Below are 18,021 nucleotides of genomic sequence, written 5' to 3' on the forward strand. Positions count from 1 at the left end.
TATATATATATATATGTGTGTATATATATACGTATTATATATATATATATATATATATTATATATATATATATATATGCATGTGCTTATGCATATGCATATATGGTAGTAATCCGTTTGAGCACCTGACATCCGTTCAATTTAACAAGGAAACCATGCTGTAGAATATTAATCCCAGTGCTAAATGTTTTGCAAAACTATCAATATAGGAAAAATACGGACAAATTGTATATATGGACAAAATGACACAGTGGCCTTATTTCAAAATTGACTAGTTTCACCACTACTGCCGTGAAAATATAACATGAAGAAAGCTATAATCACAATCCTGTCAGCTATTGAGCGCCATTGTCACAATCTTGTCGCCTTAATCAGTTCAAACGTGTATCTCGTCTTCAAAAGATCATTTTTAACTTTCCGAAGGGGAAAAAATCCGATTCGCTAATTTTATGTTTTCTCGACGTTTCAAGCCATTCTGAATCGAATGAGACCAAACTTGGAAAAAGTATGTGTGTGTGTGAACAGACTTTTTGAAATCAACATTTTCTTAAAAACGGCTGGACAGATTTCAATAATTTAAAAGCCATTCGATGTATCTCGATGAGGTCTATCGTTAATTAATTTTGCGCAATGATAAGCCAAGCCAAGCCGTTTCTTTGAAAATTTTTTCATCCACGTTTTAGCCCGCAATTTTAAATCGATTTTGAAAATTCAAGAACCGTTCGTAAGATATTGGTTGGGAATCGTGTTGATTAGTTTTTGATAAAGATCGGTCGAACGTTTTCTTGTAATAAATTGTTAAAAAAAAAATTCGACTATTTTTATGATTTTTTTTGGCAGTAGATACTATAGTGTTATAGATCATACTAAAACATTACGGCTCTACGACAAGTCGTTTAATTTTAAAAATTAGTATGGTTTTGTTTGGCGTTTGTCAAAATTAGAACTTTCATCGACGTTTGCTAAACGCCTGAACGATTTCAAAAATTTAAAAGCCAATCAATGTATTTCGATGTGGATTATCGTTTTTCAGTTTTGTGCGACGATCGACCGAACCGTTTCTTTGTAAATAGCAGAAAAGTAAAAATTTTGTGTCGACATTTCAGCTCTCAATTCTAAATCGATTTAAGAAAATTTTTGCCGATTTTTATGAACCCTTTTCTGGCAATAGATATCATGGTCTTATAAAACATACTAAAATATTACGGTCCTACGACAAATAGTAGTTTAATGTTAAAAATTCATCATTGGGAAAATATTATAGTCAAAATTTGTGTCAAAAGTTATCTTAGCAATTGCTTTTGTGATGTGATGAGTCACACATTTACAATTCATTAAAATTTAAAATAGTGTATTGCATCGTGCCTGAAGGCAAAATGCTGGAACTTCCCGTACCATAATGAAATGTTTGAGAAATATTAGAAGTTTTTAAATAGATTATTTTTCCAAATACTGTAACTTATATATGTTTACAGAAAACTAAAACAAAACTTAATCAATCGAATTAAAAATGAAAAACATTGTCTAATATTTTTAAGAATTATATAAACTGAATTGCAAAGTTAAACCTATTTATTTTAAGTATATTAGCGGGCTTTAGAACTTCAGCTAGAAAAAAATTAAAATTCGATTTATTTTCGATATTCAAAATTGTTTTTTTGAAAAATAAAAAACAAAATTTAAAAAAAATCCCAAAAGTAATCGTTTCGTCAACACAAGCAGAAAGGTTATTGATTCATTCAAATCGGATGCTCCGTTCTCTTATGAACACGATTTCTATTCTCTGCACTCTTTGCACCGTATCTCCGAAACGGCTGGACTTGCCTCTGAAGTATGCCAAAATGTTCAGAAACCTTCAAAACGCAAAGAAATGTAAACATTTTCAATTTCGATTTTTGGATGATTACATTAACTTACCCTACGGAAAGTTAATAAACTGCAATTTTAGGGTGTACAATCACGTGCCTGTACAATATAATTACAGATAATTTAAATGTGTTTAAGAAAATTCTATTGAAAATCGCAATGTTTATATTTAATATATAGCGATAACATTATTTTCGAAATAAATAGTTGAAAATTTTATCTAAATATCTAAATCTCAATTTCGGTTGATTGAGTCAATTCTTACACATTTTGGGAAGTTCATGCAACTTGCCTTAAAGCTAAATGCCACTTTCAACTAATTTGAGAGTGATTTTTTTTATGTTTTTTGTGCGAACTTATTTATTGATATATGTTATTATTTCTATTAAAATCAATGAACTCATGTCAGTACTAGTGATTTTGATCAACTTTATTGCAATAATCAGCTGTTTGATGGATTTTTAATTATTTATTCATTATCTTCCCGTAAGGATATAGTAATCGCAAAAAATCGATAATGTATTTTTTTATACATCTTTACGTCTCAGCTGTTTCTGAATTTTGGCATACCTTCTTAGAATATCGGGGACACCGTTCAACCGATTTGAAAGATTTAAAAAAACATTCGAATTCGATTCTTATTAATAAAGAGACGTGCTGATTAGTTTTTAAGGCAGGTCTAGCCGTTCCGAGGATACGAGGCAAAAAGTGCCGAAAACGGTAACTTGCTTTAAAGGAGAACGGAGCGTCCGATTTTAATAAATCAAAAAACATTTTACTTGTATTGACTTTATTGAAAATGAAGATCTGATTGAATTGTTGGAAAGGTAGGTCTAGCGGTTTCGGAGATCGAGTAAAACAAGTAAAAAATTGATCATTAGACATATGCACATCAAATTATCAGATATTTTATAAAGATTTTAATAATAAGTATGAATTTTGTTTACATTTTGATGGGTTTTGTAACATTGTTCGTCCGTAAGACTGCGATTGCTTTGAAAAAAAGATCAAAATTTCAAACGTATTTCAAAATATAATTTTTTTTTTCAAACTAGTAATTTTTTTTTCAAAAATTTCAACAATCTCTAAAGTAATTTTTTTTTCAAAGTTTAAAAAAAATTATTCTTTTTTTAAAAAAATAATTTTTTGTACGGGAAGCACCAGCAATTTGCCTTAAGGCACGATGCCATACTCCACTTTAGTGTACCAGTTAACTTCCCGAAAGTATGTTCATGTTTCAATTTTGTTTTATTTCATTTTTATTTTTATTATGTTTTCTCGACGGTTCAAGCCATTCTGAATCGAATGAGGCCAAATTTGGAAAAAGTATGTGTGTGTGTGCGTGTATGTGAACAGATTTTTTACCGTAAATCGACTTTTTCTCAAAAACGATTTCAAAAATTTAAAAGCTATTCGATGTATCTGATGTATTCGATGAAGACTAACGTTTATCAATTTTGCGCGACAATCAGTCAAGCGCTTTGTAAAATAGCAAAAAAGTGAAAAAAATTTTGTCCACGTTTTAGCCCGCAATTCAGAATCAATATTAAAAATTCAAAAACCGTTCGAAAAATATTTGTCCAAAATCGACCTGATTAGTTTTTGGTAAAGATTTGCTGGCACAGGTTTCGACGATTTTCATGAAATTTTTCTGCCGATAGATATAGTGGTCTTATTTATAGATCATACTAAAATATTACGGCCCCTTAAGTCAGAATAGTACCGTTTTTTGGCGTTTGTCAAAATTAGACCTTTATTCGACGTTTGCTCAAAAACTCCTGAACCGATTTCAGAAATTTAAAAGCCATTCAATGTATCTCGATGAAGATTATCGTTTTTCATTTTTGTGCGACGATACCCAAACTGTTTCTTTGTAAATAGCAAAAAGTGATAAATTTTTCGTTCACGTTTTAGCCCGCAATTCTGAATCAAGTTTAAACTAGTGATGTGTAGGCCTTAAGGCAAATTGCTGGGACTTCCCGTACCATAACGAAATGTTCGAGGAATATTAAATGTTTTCAAATAAATTATTATAAATAAATACTGTAACATTGTCTAATATTTATAAGAATTTTAGAGACTAAATAGCAAGGTTGAAAATATCTGAAAGTATATTAAAACTTAAGTCAGAATTACAATTAAAATCTGAATTATTTTCGATATACAAAAAAAAAAATATTATTTTTGAAAAAAAAAAATTGAATCAAAAATTTTTTTTCCGAAAGCAATTATTTTGTTCGGACGATTAGTTCTCTCAAAAATTGCCATTTTTTGCATATGTACATTTTTGCATTTAGCTCTGTACTCCAAAACCGCTGGACCTGCCTTTGCCAAAAACTAATCACCACTTCTCCCCGTCATTATGAATTAAATGTTTTTTGGATCATTTAAATCCGATGCTCCGATCTCTCAAAAACTCAATTTCTATTTTTTGCATTCTTTGCTCCGTATCTCTGAAACGGCTGGACCTGCCTTTGCCAAAAACTAATCAGCACATTTCCCTATCAATAGAAATCGAATGTTTTTTGAACCATTCAAATCGGTTGATCTGTGCGCCCGAAAACGTGGGCGAAAAATTGTATTCATACATACATACACACACACATCCATTTTTTTCGAGGCATGCCAAAATGTTCAGAAACTTTCAAAACGTGAAGAAATGAAAAAAATGTAACCCTAAGGAAAGTTACAAATCAAATTTTTTTTGAAAGATATTGCTTGAGAATGATACTGATTAGTTTTAGGTGAAGAAAAAAAAAATTAAGCATGAAACTTTTTTTGTTGATATGTACCATGGTCTTATAGAACATATTGAAATATTACAGCCTTACAGCAAGTACTTTAATTTTAAAAATTCATCAAAGTTTGAAAAATATTAGTTTTTCTCATAACTGATTAGAAAAATTTTAATATCATTAAGTAATTTGATAAGAACTATCACTTTTTAGCGACGATCGGCAGAGCAGTTTATTTGTAATTAGCTGAAAAGTTAAAAATTTTTGTCCACGTTTTAGCTCGCAACCCTGAATCGATTTCGCCGGCTCGTTTTCTTGTAATTAACTGTTGAAAAAAAAATTTACCAATTTTTATAAAACTGAAGTATTAAAGCATTACAAGTGGTTTAATTTTAAAAATTCATTCAAGTTCGAAAAAATTATAGCAGCATATTTTTGACAAAAAATTAGACATTTTACTTGGTATGGCGATATAGTACCTAGTCTTCATAAACTTATTAAACCATTATCATCATATGGAAACTAGTCCAATTATAAAAATTTATTGAAGTTTGAACATTTGCTTTTAAAACATACTCCGAGTTGTATTAGAAACGTCTTCCATTTTCAATAACGTGTAATAAATCCACTCAGAAATTAATTTATTTATTATTGATTAAGTCGATTAATTACATTACAAAATACCACTTTCAACTAGTCAACTTCCCGTAGGGTAAGTTATTGTAATGGGCCAAAAATCGAAATTGAAATTTTTTACATTTCTCGACGTTTTGAAGGTTTCTGAACATTTTGGCATACCTCAGAAAAAATGGATGTGTGTGCGTGTGTATGTATGTATGGATACAATTTTTCATCCACGTTTTCGGGATTCCTATAGGAATCGAATGTTTTTTAAACCATTCAAATCGGTTGGTCCCTGCGCCCGAAAACGTGGATGAAAAATTAATCAGCAAAAACTAATCAGCACATCTCCCTATCAATATATTGATAGGGAGATGTGCTGATTAGTTTTTGGCAAAGGCAGGTCCAGCCATTACGGAGATACGGAGCAAAGAGTGCAGAAAATAGAAATCGAGTTTTTGAGTGAACGGACCATCCGATTTGATTGATCTAAAAAACATTCAATTAGTAATGATTGGGAGAAGTGATTATTAGTTTCTGGCAATGGCAGGCCCAGCCATTTTGAAGATACAGAGCTAAATGTGCAAAAAATGGCAGTTTTTGAGAGAACTAAGCGTCCAATTTAAATGATTCAAAGAACTTTCAGCTCGTTTTATCAAAATAGTTGATTTTAGAAGAAAAAATTGTATAATTTTTTATTTTTTTTTTTAGTTTTTTTTTGTATATCGAAAATAATTCAGATTTAATTTTTACTTCTGACTAAAGTTCTAATATACTTTAAACAAATAATTTTAACTTTGCAATTCAGTTTAAATAATTCTTATAAATATTAGGCAATGTTACAATATTTATAATAATCTATTTGAAAACATTCAGTATTCCTCGAACATTTCGTTACGGTACGGGAAGTTCCAACAATTTGCCTTAAGGCACGATGCCATACACCCCACTAGTTTTTTTTTATATTCGGACAAAATGATACTCATACACTGGACAAAAAAACATAGTACTATTTCGCAAGCAGTACAGGGCCAAGAAAAAAAAAATTAAAACCTCAGTATGTCCGTACTATATGGACAAAATGGTTTTTGTAATTAGATGCATTTTTCTTTAATAAATATATTATTATAGTTACTACTTAATTAAAATACTATGTTACTGCAGTTACTACGATAGTCAATGAACCAAAGATGAGTAATAACATTTTAGAGTGTTCATAATATCATTAAATATATAAATATCATTAAGAAACAAAGCACTATGTTATTTTGTTCGTACTTCTATTGTTTAATCAAATTTAAGATTTGGATTTACGTTTCGGTTTAGTGTACTTTACCTATACGTAATATTAACTATTTTTTATTAATTCCCATGTGTTCAAAATGCATGTATATTTGGGATTCTTTGTATTATGGCCTTGTTATCTCACCTGGTCACACAATAAAAATATTTTTAATTTTGTGTTAATCATTTTGTGAAAAAGTACAATAAATTGTAATACGTTCATTGTAATTATACGATTGTACGTTCGTAAACATGTCTCTGTGTGCAAATAAATATATGTATTATTATTACCATTGGTCATCGAAAGGCTCAGGGTTTAAAAGCACTTCATTTTCACCTCGTCACTTGTTTATATAAACTTTTTTACCCTCTATTTTTGTAACTCCTGCTGCATGCTCCTATGTTCTGTTCCCATTTTCTGCATTTTCTCTATTCAAGTGATTGAACGTTAGCATCCTTATTCTTCTAGTGTTTTCTAATATAGCTTTGATTCAATTCTATTTCATCTTTCGGATTTGTCTTAAAATTCATGTCTCTGCTTTATTCATGTTTCCTTCTGTAATATGTTAACATGATTTGTACAATATCTTCTTTCAAGTCGAGACGTGGTTGTTGCTCGTCAGTACGCCCTTATTCGCAAAGGCCGCATTGGCGCTACCAGTTCTCAGTCTGTTGTCTGTTCTCTCTTATTTATGTCTGGTTAAGATGCTGATGCTGTAAGTTTGGTGATTCACATCTTCTAATTCTTAATTTCCTTCTGATATCCTTAGGATAGAGTGTCAATGGACTTTTTTTTATTTTGAATAATAAATTAATTATGCACTTGCACTATAGTAATATAGTAATATATATTACTTGTTACGCGATTTGTATGAATTTTACTTACTACCAAAAGATAATTGCTTTTTGGTAGTGAATCTTCCTTTCACCCAATCTACACATCCCCACCATCTGCTAGCACCTCGTTGATCTTACCATACAAATTAAATAGGATATGTGACATGCAGAATCCTTTCCACGCATTTTATTTAATTTTCATGCCATTGGTATTGCCTATGCACCCTTCTAAAAGATGGGATCGTCAATATGCCGATACCCATGATTTTCTGGATTCAATCCTTCATTGACCAGACATCTTTTTGAAATGATACTGAATATTTTGGTAGTTTCTGTGGAACCTTTTTTTTCTGAATCAGGATTGGGTGTATCCAAAAGTTTGTTTTCTTTTTCATTTTATCTTTCTGGCTACTGATTTGTACTTCTGCCATGATTGCCACTAATTATCACGAAACACTTAGGAAACGTTTGATACTATTCTTCCCCACTCAGTCTCCACTTTCACCACGTTCACTTCACAGTTGACCATTTTGCTTTTGAGGCACTTCAATGATTGTAATTACTCGCTTTTATCGTGCTATCCTGAAGGCAAATCGATTGCAGTTTTCTCGCTGCCTTCGATGGACTCCTCCCTAAAATCCGAGCTTCATTTACTTTGTGCCTCCAGATAGTACTGGCATTACAGTACATATAAAGTTCAGTCAGTAATATGTATATATGCTTATGCTTATATGCATATGTCTATATAAATATATAAAGACTAATTATTGAATAAACCCATCAGATCAGTTTTGGTAGCAATATACAAAGCTTATGAATACTCGATAGTTTTTAAATGACGATAAAAATGCCATTTTTACAGCCTTTATTTTGTAGATAAAGCATTATTCAAAAATTAAAAATATCGAACTTTGTCAGGGGAAACTATTCGTCACAGCGTGCTATCAAAACGTATAAAAAACCGATCCAATCGCTCCTGCGGTAAAATCATTAAAAAAAATTATTTAACTGAATTAGGTATTTATCAAATTCAAATTCACTACTTCAGTTGTAAGTGCTCCTAGCTTGGGCAAACTCCATGCTAAGTATACTGCAAAACATACTAGGAAGGCTTCAGAATTTTTTATAAACATATTAAACATATTAAAAAAAATAATAAAAAATGTACATATTTAATTAATTTATTAATTACGTTTTAAGACTTAATTTACTTTTTTGGTAGAAATCATAGGTTATATTAATTCGGAGCTGCCAGACTTCTACAAATTTAAAACCTATAATTGCTTGGCCTTCGACGAGGTTAAATATTGCGAAGAGGCTTTCTCCGATTGAAGCTGACATGAAAGCTTGTCATTTAAGCTAAAAAATCCATAATATTATAAATTTGGAATATTTTTTTTCAATACTATCTCGAAAATAGACAGTTCTCCCATCTTGATTACACTCGCTTAAGAGTTTAAGTCGAAGCATCCAGCATTCGTAAATAAATAGTTAATAAATATTCTTATAAACTTTCCGTAGGGCAAGTTATAGTAATTGCAAAAAAAAAACCGAAAATGAAAATGTTTACATATCTTTACATTCCTGGGCATTTTGGTGTATGTGTAATGTGTATGCGAATACAAATTTGTCGACGGTTTTGGGAACACGCATCAAACGATGTGAATAATTAAAAAAACATCCGATTCGTATTGAAGGTGGGACGTGTTGATTAGTTTTTGGCAAAGGCAGGTTCAGCGGTTTCGAAGATACGGGGCAAAAAAAGTGCAAAAAATTGTAATTCAAGCGTCCGATTTGAATGATTCAAAAAACATTTAATTTGTATTGATTAAATGAAGAACTAGTTGAATTTTTGGGAAGGCAAGTCTGGCAGTTTTGGAGATCCAATAAAGAAGTAATAAAAGTGCCATTCGACCGCCAAAAGTGAGAATTTAGACCATTTAGACATGCGCACATCAAATTATCAGATATTTTATAGGGATTTTAATAATACATAAGTACAAATTTTGTTTACATTGCTATGGGTTCCGTATCAATGCTTAGCCGTTAGACTGCAACGCGATGCTTCGATATTTTGTCTCTAAAACAATTATGCAGATGTTAAATGTCCTTATTCAAACAATCTAACTAAGAATAAGGAATTCGTGGATTCCACGTTGAAGCAATATCGCTGTGACGGGCTTGATAATTAGCAAAAATTTTCCATTTCCAATGCTATTGTTGTAAATTTCCATTACTTAAGTAATTAGCTATTACTGATACTTTTTGCTGTAGTTATGTAATAAGAATTCTTACAAAATTCACGTTCGAAAGCTCCTGAAAAATTGACATTTGTATTCCGAAATAGTCGCCACAAAAAGTTAAGAGGATTGAAAACTTTTTTTTATTTATTTAATTAACAGCAATCAAAAGTATTAAGTGCTCTATGAACCGTTTTGAATATCTCTTAATTTGGGATTTACGACGTTTTTAGAAGGCAATCCATAGATTGCCTAACTAACTGAAATATGTATATTAATTTCAGAACACTATTAGAAAGCAACTACGCGGTTGCCTTGCGAATTGTGATATTACACAGCTATGCCCACGAAATGCGTTTTTCACTTGATATGAGATTATATTTGATATTTATAACCTCAAGTAAAAATTTGACATCAAGCTGCCTGATGTCGAGCTTGGCTGAGGTTGGATCGAACCCAGCTAGTTAATGCAACCCCCGGTCTTTACCGATTACGCCATTGCTGGCTCAAAAACATAAGATATTGCTTTGATAAAAAGTTTAATATTCTTGAAAGATTTCAAAACATGAAAAATCTAATTTTTCAAAAATTTCAAGAACGATTATATTTAGAAGCTTTTTTAAAAAAAATAGTTTTTGATACGGGAAGTTGCTGCAAGTAGCATCAAGGCACGATCCCGTGCCCCACTATTTAATTTCCCGTAGGGTAAGTTATAGTAATCGCAAAAAAATCGAAAATGAAATTTTTTATATATCTTTACGTTTCAAAGGTTTCTGAATATATTGGCATACCTTAGAAAAAATGGATGTTTATGTGTGTGTGTGTGTGTGCGCGCGGATACAAATTTTCGTCGACGATTTTGGGTACACCAAAATCAATCGATTTGAATAATTCAAAAAACATTCGATTCGTATTGATAAGTTCGTCGACGATTTTGGGTACACCAAAATCAATCGATTTGAATAATTCAAAAAACATTCGATTCGTATTGATAAGGAGACGTGCTGATTAGTTTTTTGTTTAGAAAGGCAGGTCCAGCCGTTCCGAAGATACGGGGCAAAAAGTGCCCAAAACGGTAACTCAGTTTTTAAGAGAACGGAGCGTCCGATTTTAATAATTCAAAAAACATTTTACTTGCATTGACAAGATGAAGAACTGATTAAATTTTTGGGAAGGCAGGTTCAGCGGTTATGGACTCGCAATAAAAATAAGTTAAAAAATGCCATTTGGCGGTGAAAAATGTTTATTGGACATATGTACATCAAATTATCAGATATTTTTTTTTATAGAGATTTTAATAATGTGTACAGATTTTGTATACATTTCTTTGGGTTCCGTATCAAGATTTTTAATTACGGTACGGGAAGTTTTAGCAATTTGCTTGATCAGATGTTGAACGGGCAACCCCGCAAGCTTGGTGTCTCTTAAGTGTGCGCATGCGTCACGTTCGTTCCAGACGGACTCTAGATCGTATTGAGTGGAGTGGAGTGTACATCATCGGCGAGAGCTTCGACTTGTTATACATGTATTATCTATGGTCGTAGTTGGACTGACGTCACGTAGGTGCTCGTCGCCATGTTTGCAGCATTGTGGCGTTCGGTGTACGTGAATAATAATCGATTTGTTCTATATGTGAATCATAAAGTGCTGCTTAATCGCCATGTTTGCAGCATTGTGGCGTTCGGTGTACGTGAATAATAATCGATTTGTTCTATTATGTGAATCATAAAGTGCTGCTTAATATCGTCCGATATCGCTTGCATATCGACATCGGGTGCAATCCATACATCGCGCCCGATTTCTGACTCAAAGTTACAAACTCAAATATGCAATTATGGCGTTTAAACGCGGCTACGACAGATCGCTGTGCTAGTGTCAACCTTATTAGATCGTTTTCGAAAACGATTCTTAAATACAAATAGCATCGCCAATCGCCAATGCTTGGTTTGTGAGTGCACGTTCCTTCGATTTGTCAAATCGTTACATGGTGTCTTTTTTGTGTGACGTTTGTTTAGATTTACTTTGAGTGTAGTATATGTTTATTTATTCCGAAAATAATTTTACTTCGATTTACTATATTTTCGACTCGTATAATATACAATGTGGCTTTTAGTATGTTCGTATGCTTTGTTAGGAGCGATCTCAGTGGAAGCTGCTTGGCAGGAGAACGTACGGCCAAAAATGTACGTCCAATTAGGTGAGTCAGACATTGTTTTTATTTATTTTATTGAGCTTTCCGAACAGACGGGTCAACTGTCAAATGCTCGCCGAGTCGTTTTTGAATTACAGTTACAATGATAATGATATAATATACGTTGACGCTTGCGTAATTAGCCGAAATAAATAAATAAGACTCTGAATGTTTTTTAATTTTATATTTGATAACCCTTAAATGCTGTTAAATTGTATATATATATATATATATATATATGTATATATTAAGTATGAAAACATTGCTCAGCTTTTTGCACGCACTTTGTTTCATAAATTACAGACTTTTCGAGACTCATCTTCAGTGTAATTTTTAACAGTAAAAATATATAATTAACACATCATCAAATTTTTAATTACAAGTTCAATACTTATATTACATAGTGCATTACGATATCCTAATACCATCGATTATTGAGTTTTCTATTTTAACACTAAGATTAAGTAATTTTTTCACTGGAAAGCTAGGATTATAGCCGAAACGTGTGGATGTAAAATAAATTTTTGAAAGAAATTCAAGTTTTTTTATTGGTGTTATGCCCGATTATCAGACTTTGTTAATACTTACGTCAACATATAAGTGGATCGAATATTAAATGTTAAATATGAACAATATAACAGTCAGATTTTTAACACACACTTCATTTAATAATTACAGACGTTTCGAGACCATGGCATGCCTCATCTCCAATGTATTTTCAAAACAATAAAAATTATATACTAATACATTATTTAATATTTTATTTAAATTAAATTTAAATTATATTTATTTAAACCATCTCTTACAATGCTTGACACAGTACTCAACATTTGAATATATACAGAAATATTTGAAAACAAATTTTAAGATGAAGGGACATATTCATCAGAATTCATATTACTTGTTCTTTATTAAAACAATTGAAATTTTTATATTCCAACATTAAAGACGAAACTCCTTATATATATATATATATATATATATATATATATATCTTGATAGTTTTTTCGACGTTGAAACATATTTCAAAGTAACTAGCAGCCCATTCGTCGAAATAAAAAAGGTTTTTTTGAGTGTTTTTGTCCTGTGGTGTGTATAATGTTTCTATGTTATAATTAATCTATATTGGTGTTTATATTAGTTAATAAAATTTTCAAATTGTTGTAGTTGCTGAATGATGACACGCATCTTGTGTCGAAACGTATAAATAAAAGTTTTTATACTTTATACCTTTTTTATTTCGACGAATGGGCTGCTAGTTACTTTGAAATATATATATATATATATATATATATATATATATATATATATATATATATGTCGGATGTCTTGTCAAAAACAACATATTTTCACGAATTTATTACAACTGCAATTACAAATTAGTATGCAATTGCTGACAGGTTTAGTGACACATGTTAGGATCATTATTTATTTCTCTGCAATATATTTTCTGCAATTTTGAAAATCTTTTGATAACATAAAAATGACATTCTCAAGAATTTTTCTTTTTATTTAATGTCTTTGAAGATGTATAGGGCAGACTGGATACGCTTGTGCCACTTTTTTTATTTATTTTTTTATTTATTTTTTTATATATATTTTTGAACAGCAATCAGAACCTTACGTCCTATGAGCTGTTGGGCTGAAACTTCTCCTTACCTCGTATTTATTTTAGATGGTAACCCAATGGTTAATCCATTCATATTTGATGATTTTTTGTTATTAGAATTACTCTAATAGGGCTGACATTTTATTGGTGCAGCAATGCCGGGCAAGGGCTATTTTCACTTGGAAACATATTGCTATCTATATTTTCAAGTGACTTTTTTTTGACAATAATTGTCCACACCCCAGGGACAGTTGTGTCTGTAACTAGGTTAGCGAAACAATAGGTATAACATCAATATAACTTTTGTTAGAAACGACTTTATTGTCAGAATATGTAACACAACACAACATAATCATTTAAACAAATCTTATGAATATAACAACACATAATTTTTTAAATAAAGTTGTTGAGATTTTTTTTTAAATATTTTTTCTTTTATATTGAATTTTTCTTTCCCTTTTTCTTTCACATTTTGTCTTATTGTTAGTTAATTTAAAACTTAAGTATATTAGTTGGAATTAAAATACATGCCAATACCATACCCACAAAATTTGTTCCAACTGTACCCAACGCACACAAATCATCATTATGACTGACTTATCATACCAATGTTTAACTTACAGCAAAATAACAAATAAATTGATCTACCTGTATACAGTTAACAATTAGTATTGTGGGAGTTGTAATGATTATGATATTATATTAAATTAGAAACTCCCAACATAATAAAAAAATATAAATTTATTAACTGTAAAAATATTTCGATCTCAAAAATATACATGACATGTCCGATTGTTTTTTACAAATCAAAACCTGCCTGCTTGATATCGCCACACACTCCCTGCCCAGTGTTGATCTCACAGTTTAAAAAAAAAAAAAAAAAAAAAATACAGGGAAACACGTTATAAAAATGTGGTGGGAAAGCAGATTATAGCAGACAAGTGTTGTAATACTGGTCAATTACAAATTTCCATGTTTCGTCAGCAGATCCACCGTATGTGGTGATTTGATCTGCCATCAACTCCATATTCTGCATAATGTTCTCGATCTAATGGGTATTAGTTATATCAGAATAACTTAATGTTTAGAATGCATAATTTATGGGTACAGTTTCCATTTCTGCAAGCGTTGCATTCGTATCTGATGAGTTCCGATCAGAGAAAGAAGTTGGCTCTTTATCCAAATCAGGATCATTGGTTTCTTTGACATAAGAGTCCAGAATTGTGGAATCCAATAAATTATGTCAAATTTTGTTTTGATTCGTCGTTATCACCGATAATGGGAGGTAGCATTATAAGACGATTTGTTGAGTTAACAGAGAAAGAGAGGTTGAATTGCATTCCAATGAAAAGTTCAGGCTCCAAATTATTTTTTCTGTCAGCAATAAACACTGAGGTCTGGGTATACCAAATGAGTAACCTCGGAAGTCTGATCCAGATAGTAAGTGCGTTAACTATGATGGATTGGACTGGACATACCTTATAGGTCGTCACTGAAGACCAGTGATTATGGTGCTGCGTCAAAATCAATTTTTCTTAAATCTTCGAAAAATAAAACTCCTTTATCTTCATCTCCATCGTCGTGAGTCACCAATGTGGGAGTTGTAATGATTATGATATTATATTAAATTAGAAACTCCCAACATAATAAAAAAATATAAATTTATTAACTGTAAAAATATTTCGATCTCAAAAATATACATGACATGTCCGATTGTTTTTTACAAATCAAAACCTGCCTGCTTGATATCGCCACAGTATAAAAAGAAAAAAGACAGCAATAATGGGAACTTGTTGAAATAAACATAGTACATCTTTCTTCTCTTGAAATCAGTACAGTTTAGCTGTTTTGACGACTGTCACTACATATATATTTTAACATTCTATATATATATATATATATATATATATATATATATATATATATATATATATATATATGATAAAATTGTTTTTTTGGGCATCCATCCAGTAATTAAAAAAAAACAGCTTTATTGAAAAATGTTTTTATTTAGAGAAACAGACGTTTCGGGTCTTGATTTGACCCATCTTCAGTGCATACAAATAAGTTTTTAAAAAAAATAACACAAAAAAACACACAAAATTGCACTAAAAAATAATTAATTATGAAACAAAAAATTGGTAAGACGTCAAGTTATGAAATTTTTTTAATAGTTTCTTCAGCAAAGTATCTTATTTTGATCCCTAGTATCCGAAAGTCATGTGTGCCTAAGCGACTTTTTTTGATCTATACAAATCAACCCGCTGTAATATATGTATCTATTTGTATACACAATATTGTGTTAAGAATGGTTCATTTTGACGTTGAAATGGATGAATCAATTTTTGGAAGGCATAACATCAAGTAAAAAATGAGAATGCAAAGACTTTAAAACATCTTCATTATTTCATAAGTTTCAACAAAAAATTATACTTCATCTGTGGATGTGAATTTTTCTATAATTAAAAATAACGTAAAATAATAGTACGAAAGTGCAGTGATTTAAAGATTGGCACGTAAAAATGGATTTTTTGGGGTGAAAAGTATATATTTTTATTATTATTAATTGCTGTTTAAGTAATCTAATTTTATTTAAATTGAATTTTTAACTTCCCGTAGGGTAGTTATAGTAATGGGCCGAAAATCGAAAATGAAAATTTTTGCATATCTTCACGTTTTGACGGTTTCTGAACATTTTGGCATGCCTCGGAAAAAATGGATGTGTGTGTTTTTTTGTGTGTCCGCATTTTTTCGTTCACGTTTTCGGGCGCTGGATCAACCGATTTGAATGGTCCAAAAAACATTCGATTCCTATTAATAGGGAGATGTGCTGATTAGTTTTTGGCAAAGGCAGGTCCAAAGAGTGCAGAAAATAGAAATCGAGTTTTTGAGAGAACGGAGCATCCGATTTGAATGATCCAAAAAACAATCTATTTATAATGATTAGGAGAAGTTGTGGCAATGGGAGGTCCGGCCGTTTTGGAGATGCCGAGCTAATTGTGCAAAAATGGCAGTTTTTGAGAGAACTAAGCATCCGAATTGAATGATTCAAAAAACTGTCTGCTTGTTTTGACAAAATAATTGCTTTTGGCAAAAAAATATTTCTAAAAATTTTTTTTCAATTTTTTTTTTAATTTTTTTTTTTCGTATATCGAAAATAATTCAGATTTCAATTTTAATTCTGGCTAAAGTGCTAAAGCTCACCTATATACTTTAAATAAATAATTTTAATTTTGTAATTCAGTTTTTATAATTCTAATAAATATTATACAATGTTATAGTATTTATAATAATCTCTTTCAAAACATTTAATATTCTTCGAACATTTCGTTACGGTACGGGAAGTTCCAGCAATTTGCTTTGAGGCACGATGCCATACACAACTAGTTATTGTTGATGGCATCAATGATTAAAAAAGTTTTCTGAACGCAGATAAAGATGAATATTATGTGGATATATAGAAATTTATTTTTTTAATAAATTATCTGCATATGGCGTTCTATTAGTTCCCTGGTTTCACTAGGTGACTTTCGAGAAATAATATTCGTTATTGAAAGCCTCGTCTCACATTTGTAATTAGCTGTCTTATGTTTGTTTAAGCTTTTGACATAAAAACAAACTATAAAGGTAACAATGTGATGCAGAATGCAAATTGTGTTTATGGTCCTGGTACTTCAACACAAATCATGCAGAATTTTTGTTTCTTTCGTTACATTATAATTGCTATGTTATAATTTCAACGTTTAGATTGTGTGATTAGATGTTTTGTGAGCTGCTTTGAACCCTGTTTATTTCTAGGTAAGGCACTATTAGAAGACAATCCATCGATTGCCTAACTGAGATATAGTAAATATTAATTTTTGAACGCTATTAGAAAGCATCTACATGATTGCCTTACTAATTGTGCTATTGCAGTTATGCTCTTCGAAAGGAGATTTTTACTTGAGATTGTATATGAGATCTATGTAACCTAAAGTAGGTATTTGATATTATGTTGTCTGATATCAAGCTTGACTGTGGATGGGATCGAATCCGGGACTAGTTTGTGTTAGCCCATAATGTTAACTATTACGGCACGGCAAGATCAAATTTCATAAATGCCAATAAAATGATCGCTTTTGTCGAGTCTGATCGTCATGTAGGTACTACTTAGATTGTCAAAGAGCTAAAGATTTCATAAAAAAATAAATAAGGCTGCATACAAAAAGAATTTGGATGGACCGAATTCTTTTTGGATTTGCAGCTCAATTTCACCAAAATCGACCTATTTCTGTACGACTTACACCAATATAAGTAAGATATAATTTAGTACATTAATAAAAGGTGAACCACTGGGTTTTCATTTTAAAATTCTATGTCATTTGTCAAACTAATTACTCAATATCTTTCTAATTAGACAGATTGTAATTTATAAGAAAAAAAATGTGAACGACTGGTGACTGGTGACGAGAATTGAATCACTTATGGCATCACGATGTGAACACGGATACGGTGGATTAGCCGACGAAAACAGTAGCCAATCTAGAAAGGTTTAGCTGTTTGTTAGGATTAACGAGGTATTATCTGCTATGAACTATGTCCTTACAGAAGGAATCTTAATTCTAAATTCGCTAAGTGGACATTGTGTTCCGTAAAGCCG

At 31.0% G+C, this 18,021-nt stretch overlaps 1 protein-coding gene across 1 annotated transcript in view; it reads left to right on the forward strand.

Annotated features, from left to right (window-relative positions):
* Window positions 1-11,569: 11,569 nt before the first annotated feature.
* LOC113378809 (semaphorin-1A) overlaps window positions 11,570-18,021 on the forward strand; it is a 32,173-nt gene continuing 25,721 nt past the window's right edge. Inside the window, exon 1 of the mRNA XM_026619415.1 lies at window positions 11,570-11,779. Coding sequence (XP_026475200.1) covers window positions 11,683-11,779 — 97 coding nt within the window. The 5' untranslated portion in view covers window positions 11,570-11,682. The remainder of the gene's footprint in view (window positions 11,780-18,021) is intronic.

The sequence above is a fragment of the Ctenocephalides felis genome, unplaced genomic scaffold (genome assembly GCF_003426905.1).
Source record: "Ctenocephalides felis isolate EL2017-DRISC unplaced genomic scaffold, ASM342690v1 CF-g0.4_SCAFFOLD_01886, whole genome shotgun sequence".
NCBI lineage: Eukaryota > Metazoa > Arthropoda > Insecta > Siphonaptera > Pulicidae > Ctenocephalides > Ctenocephalides felis.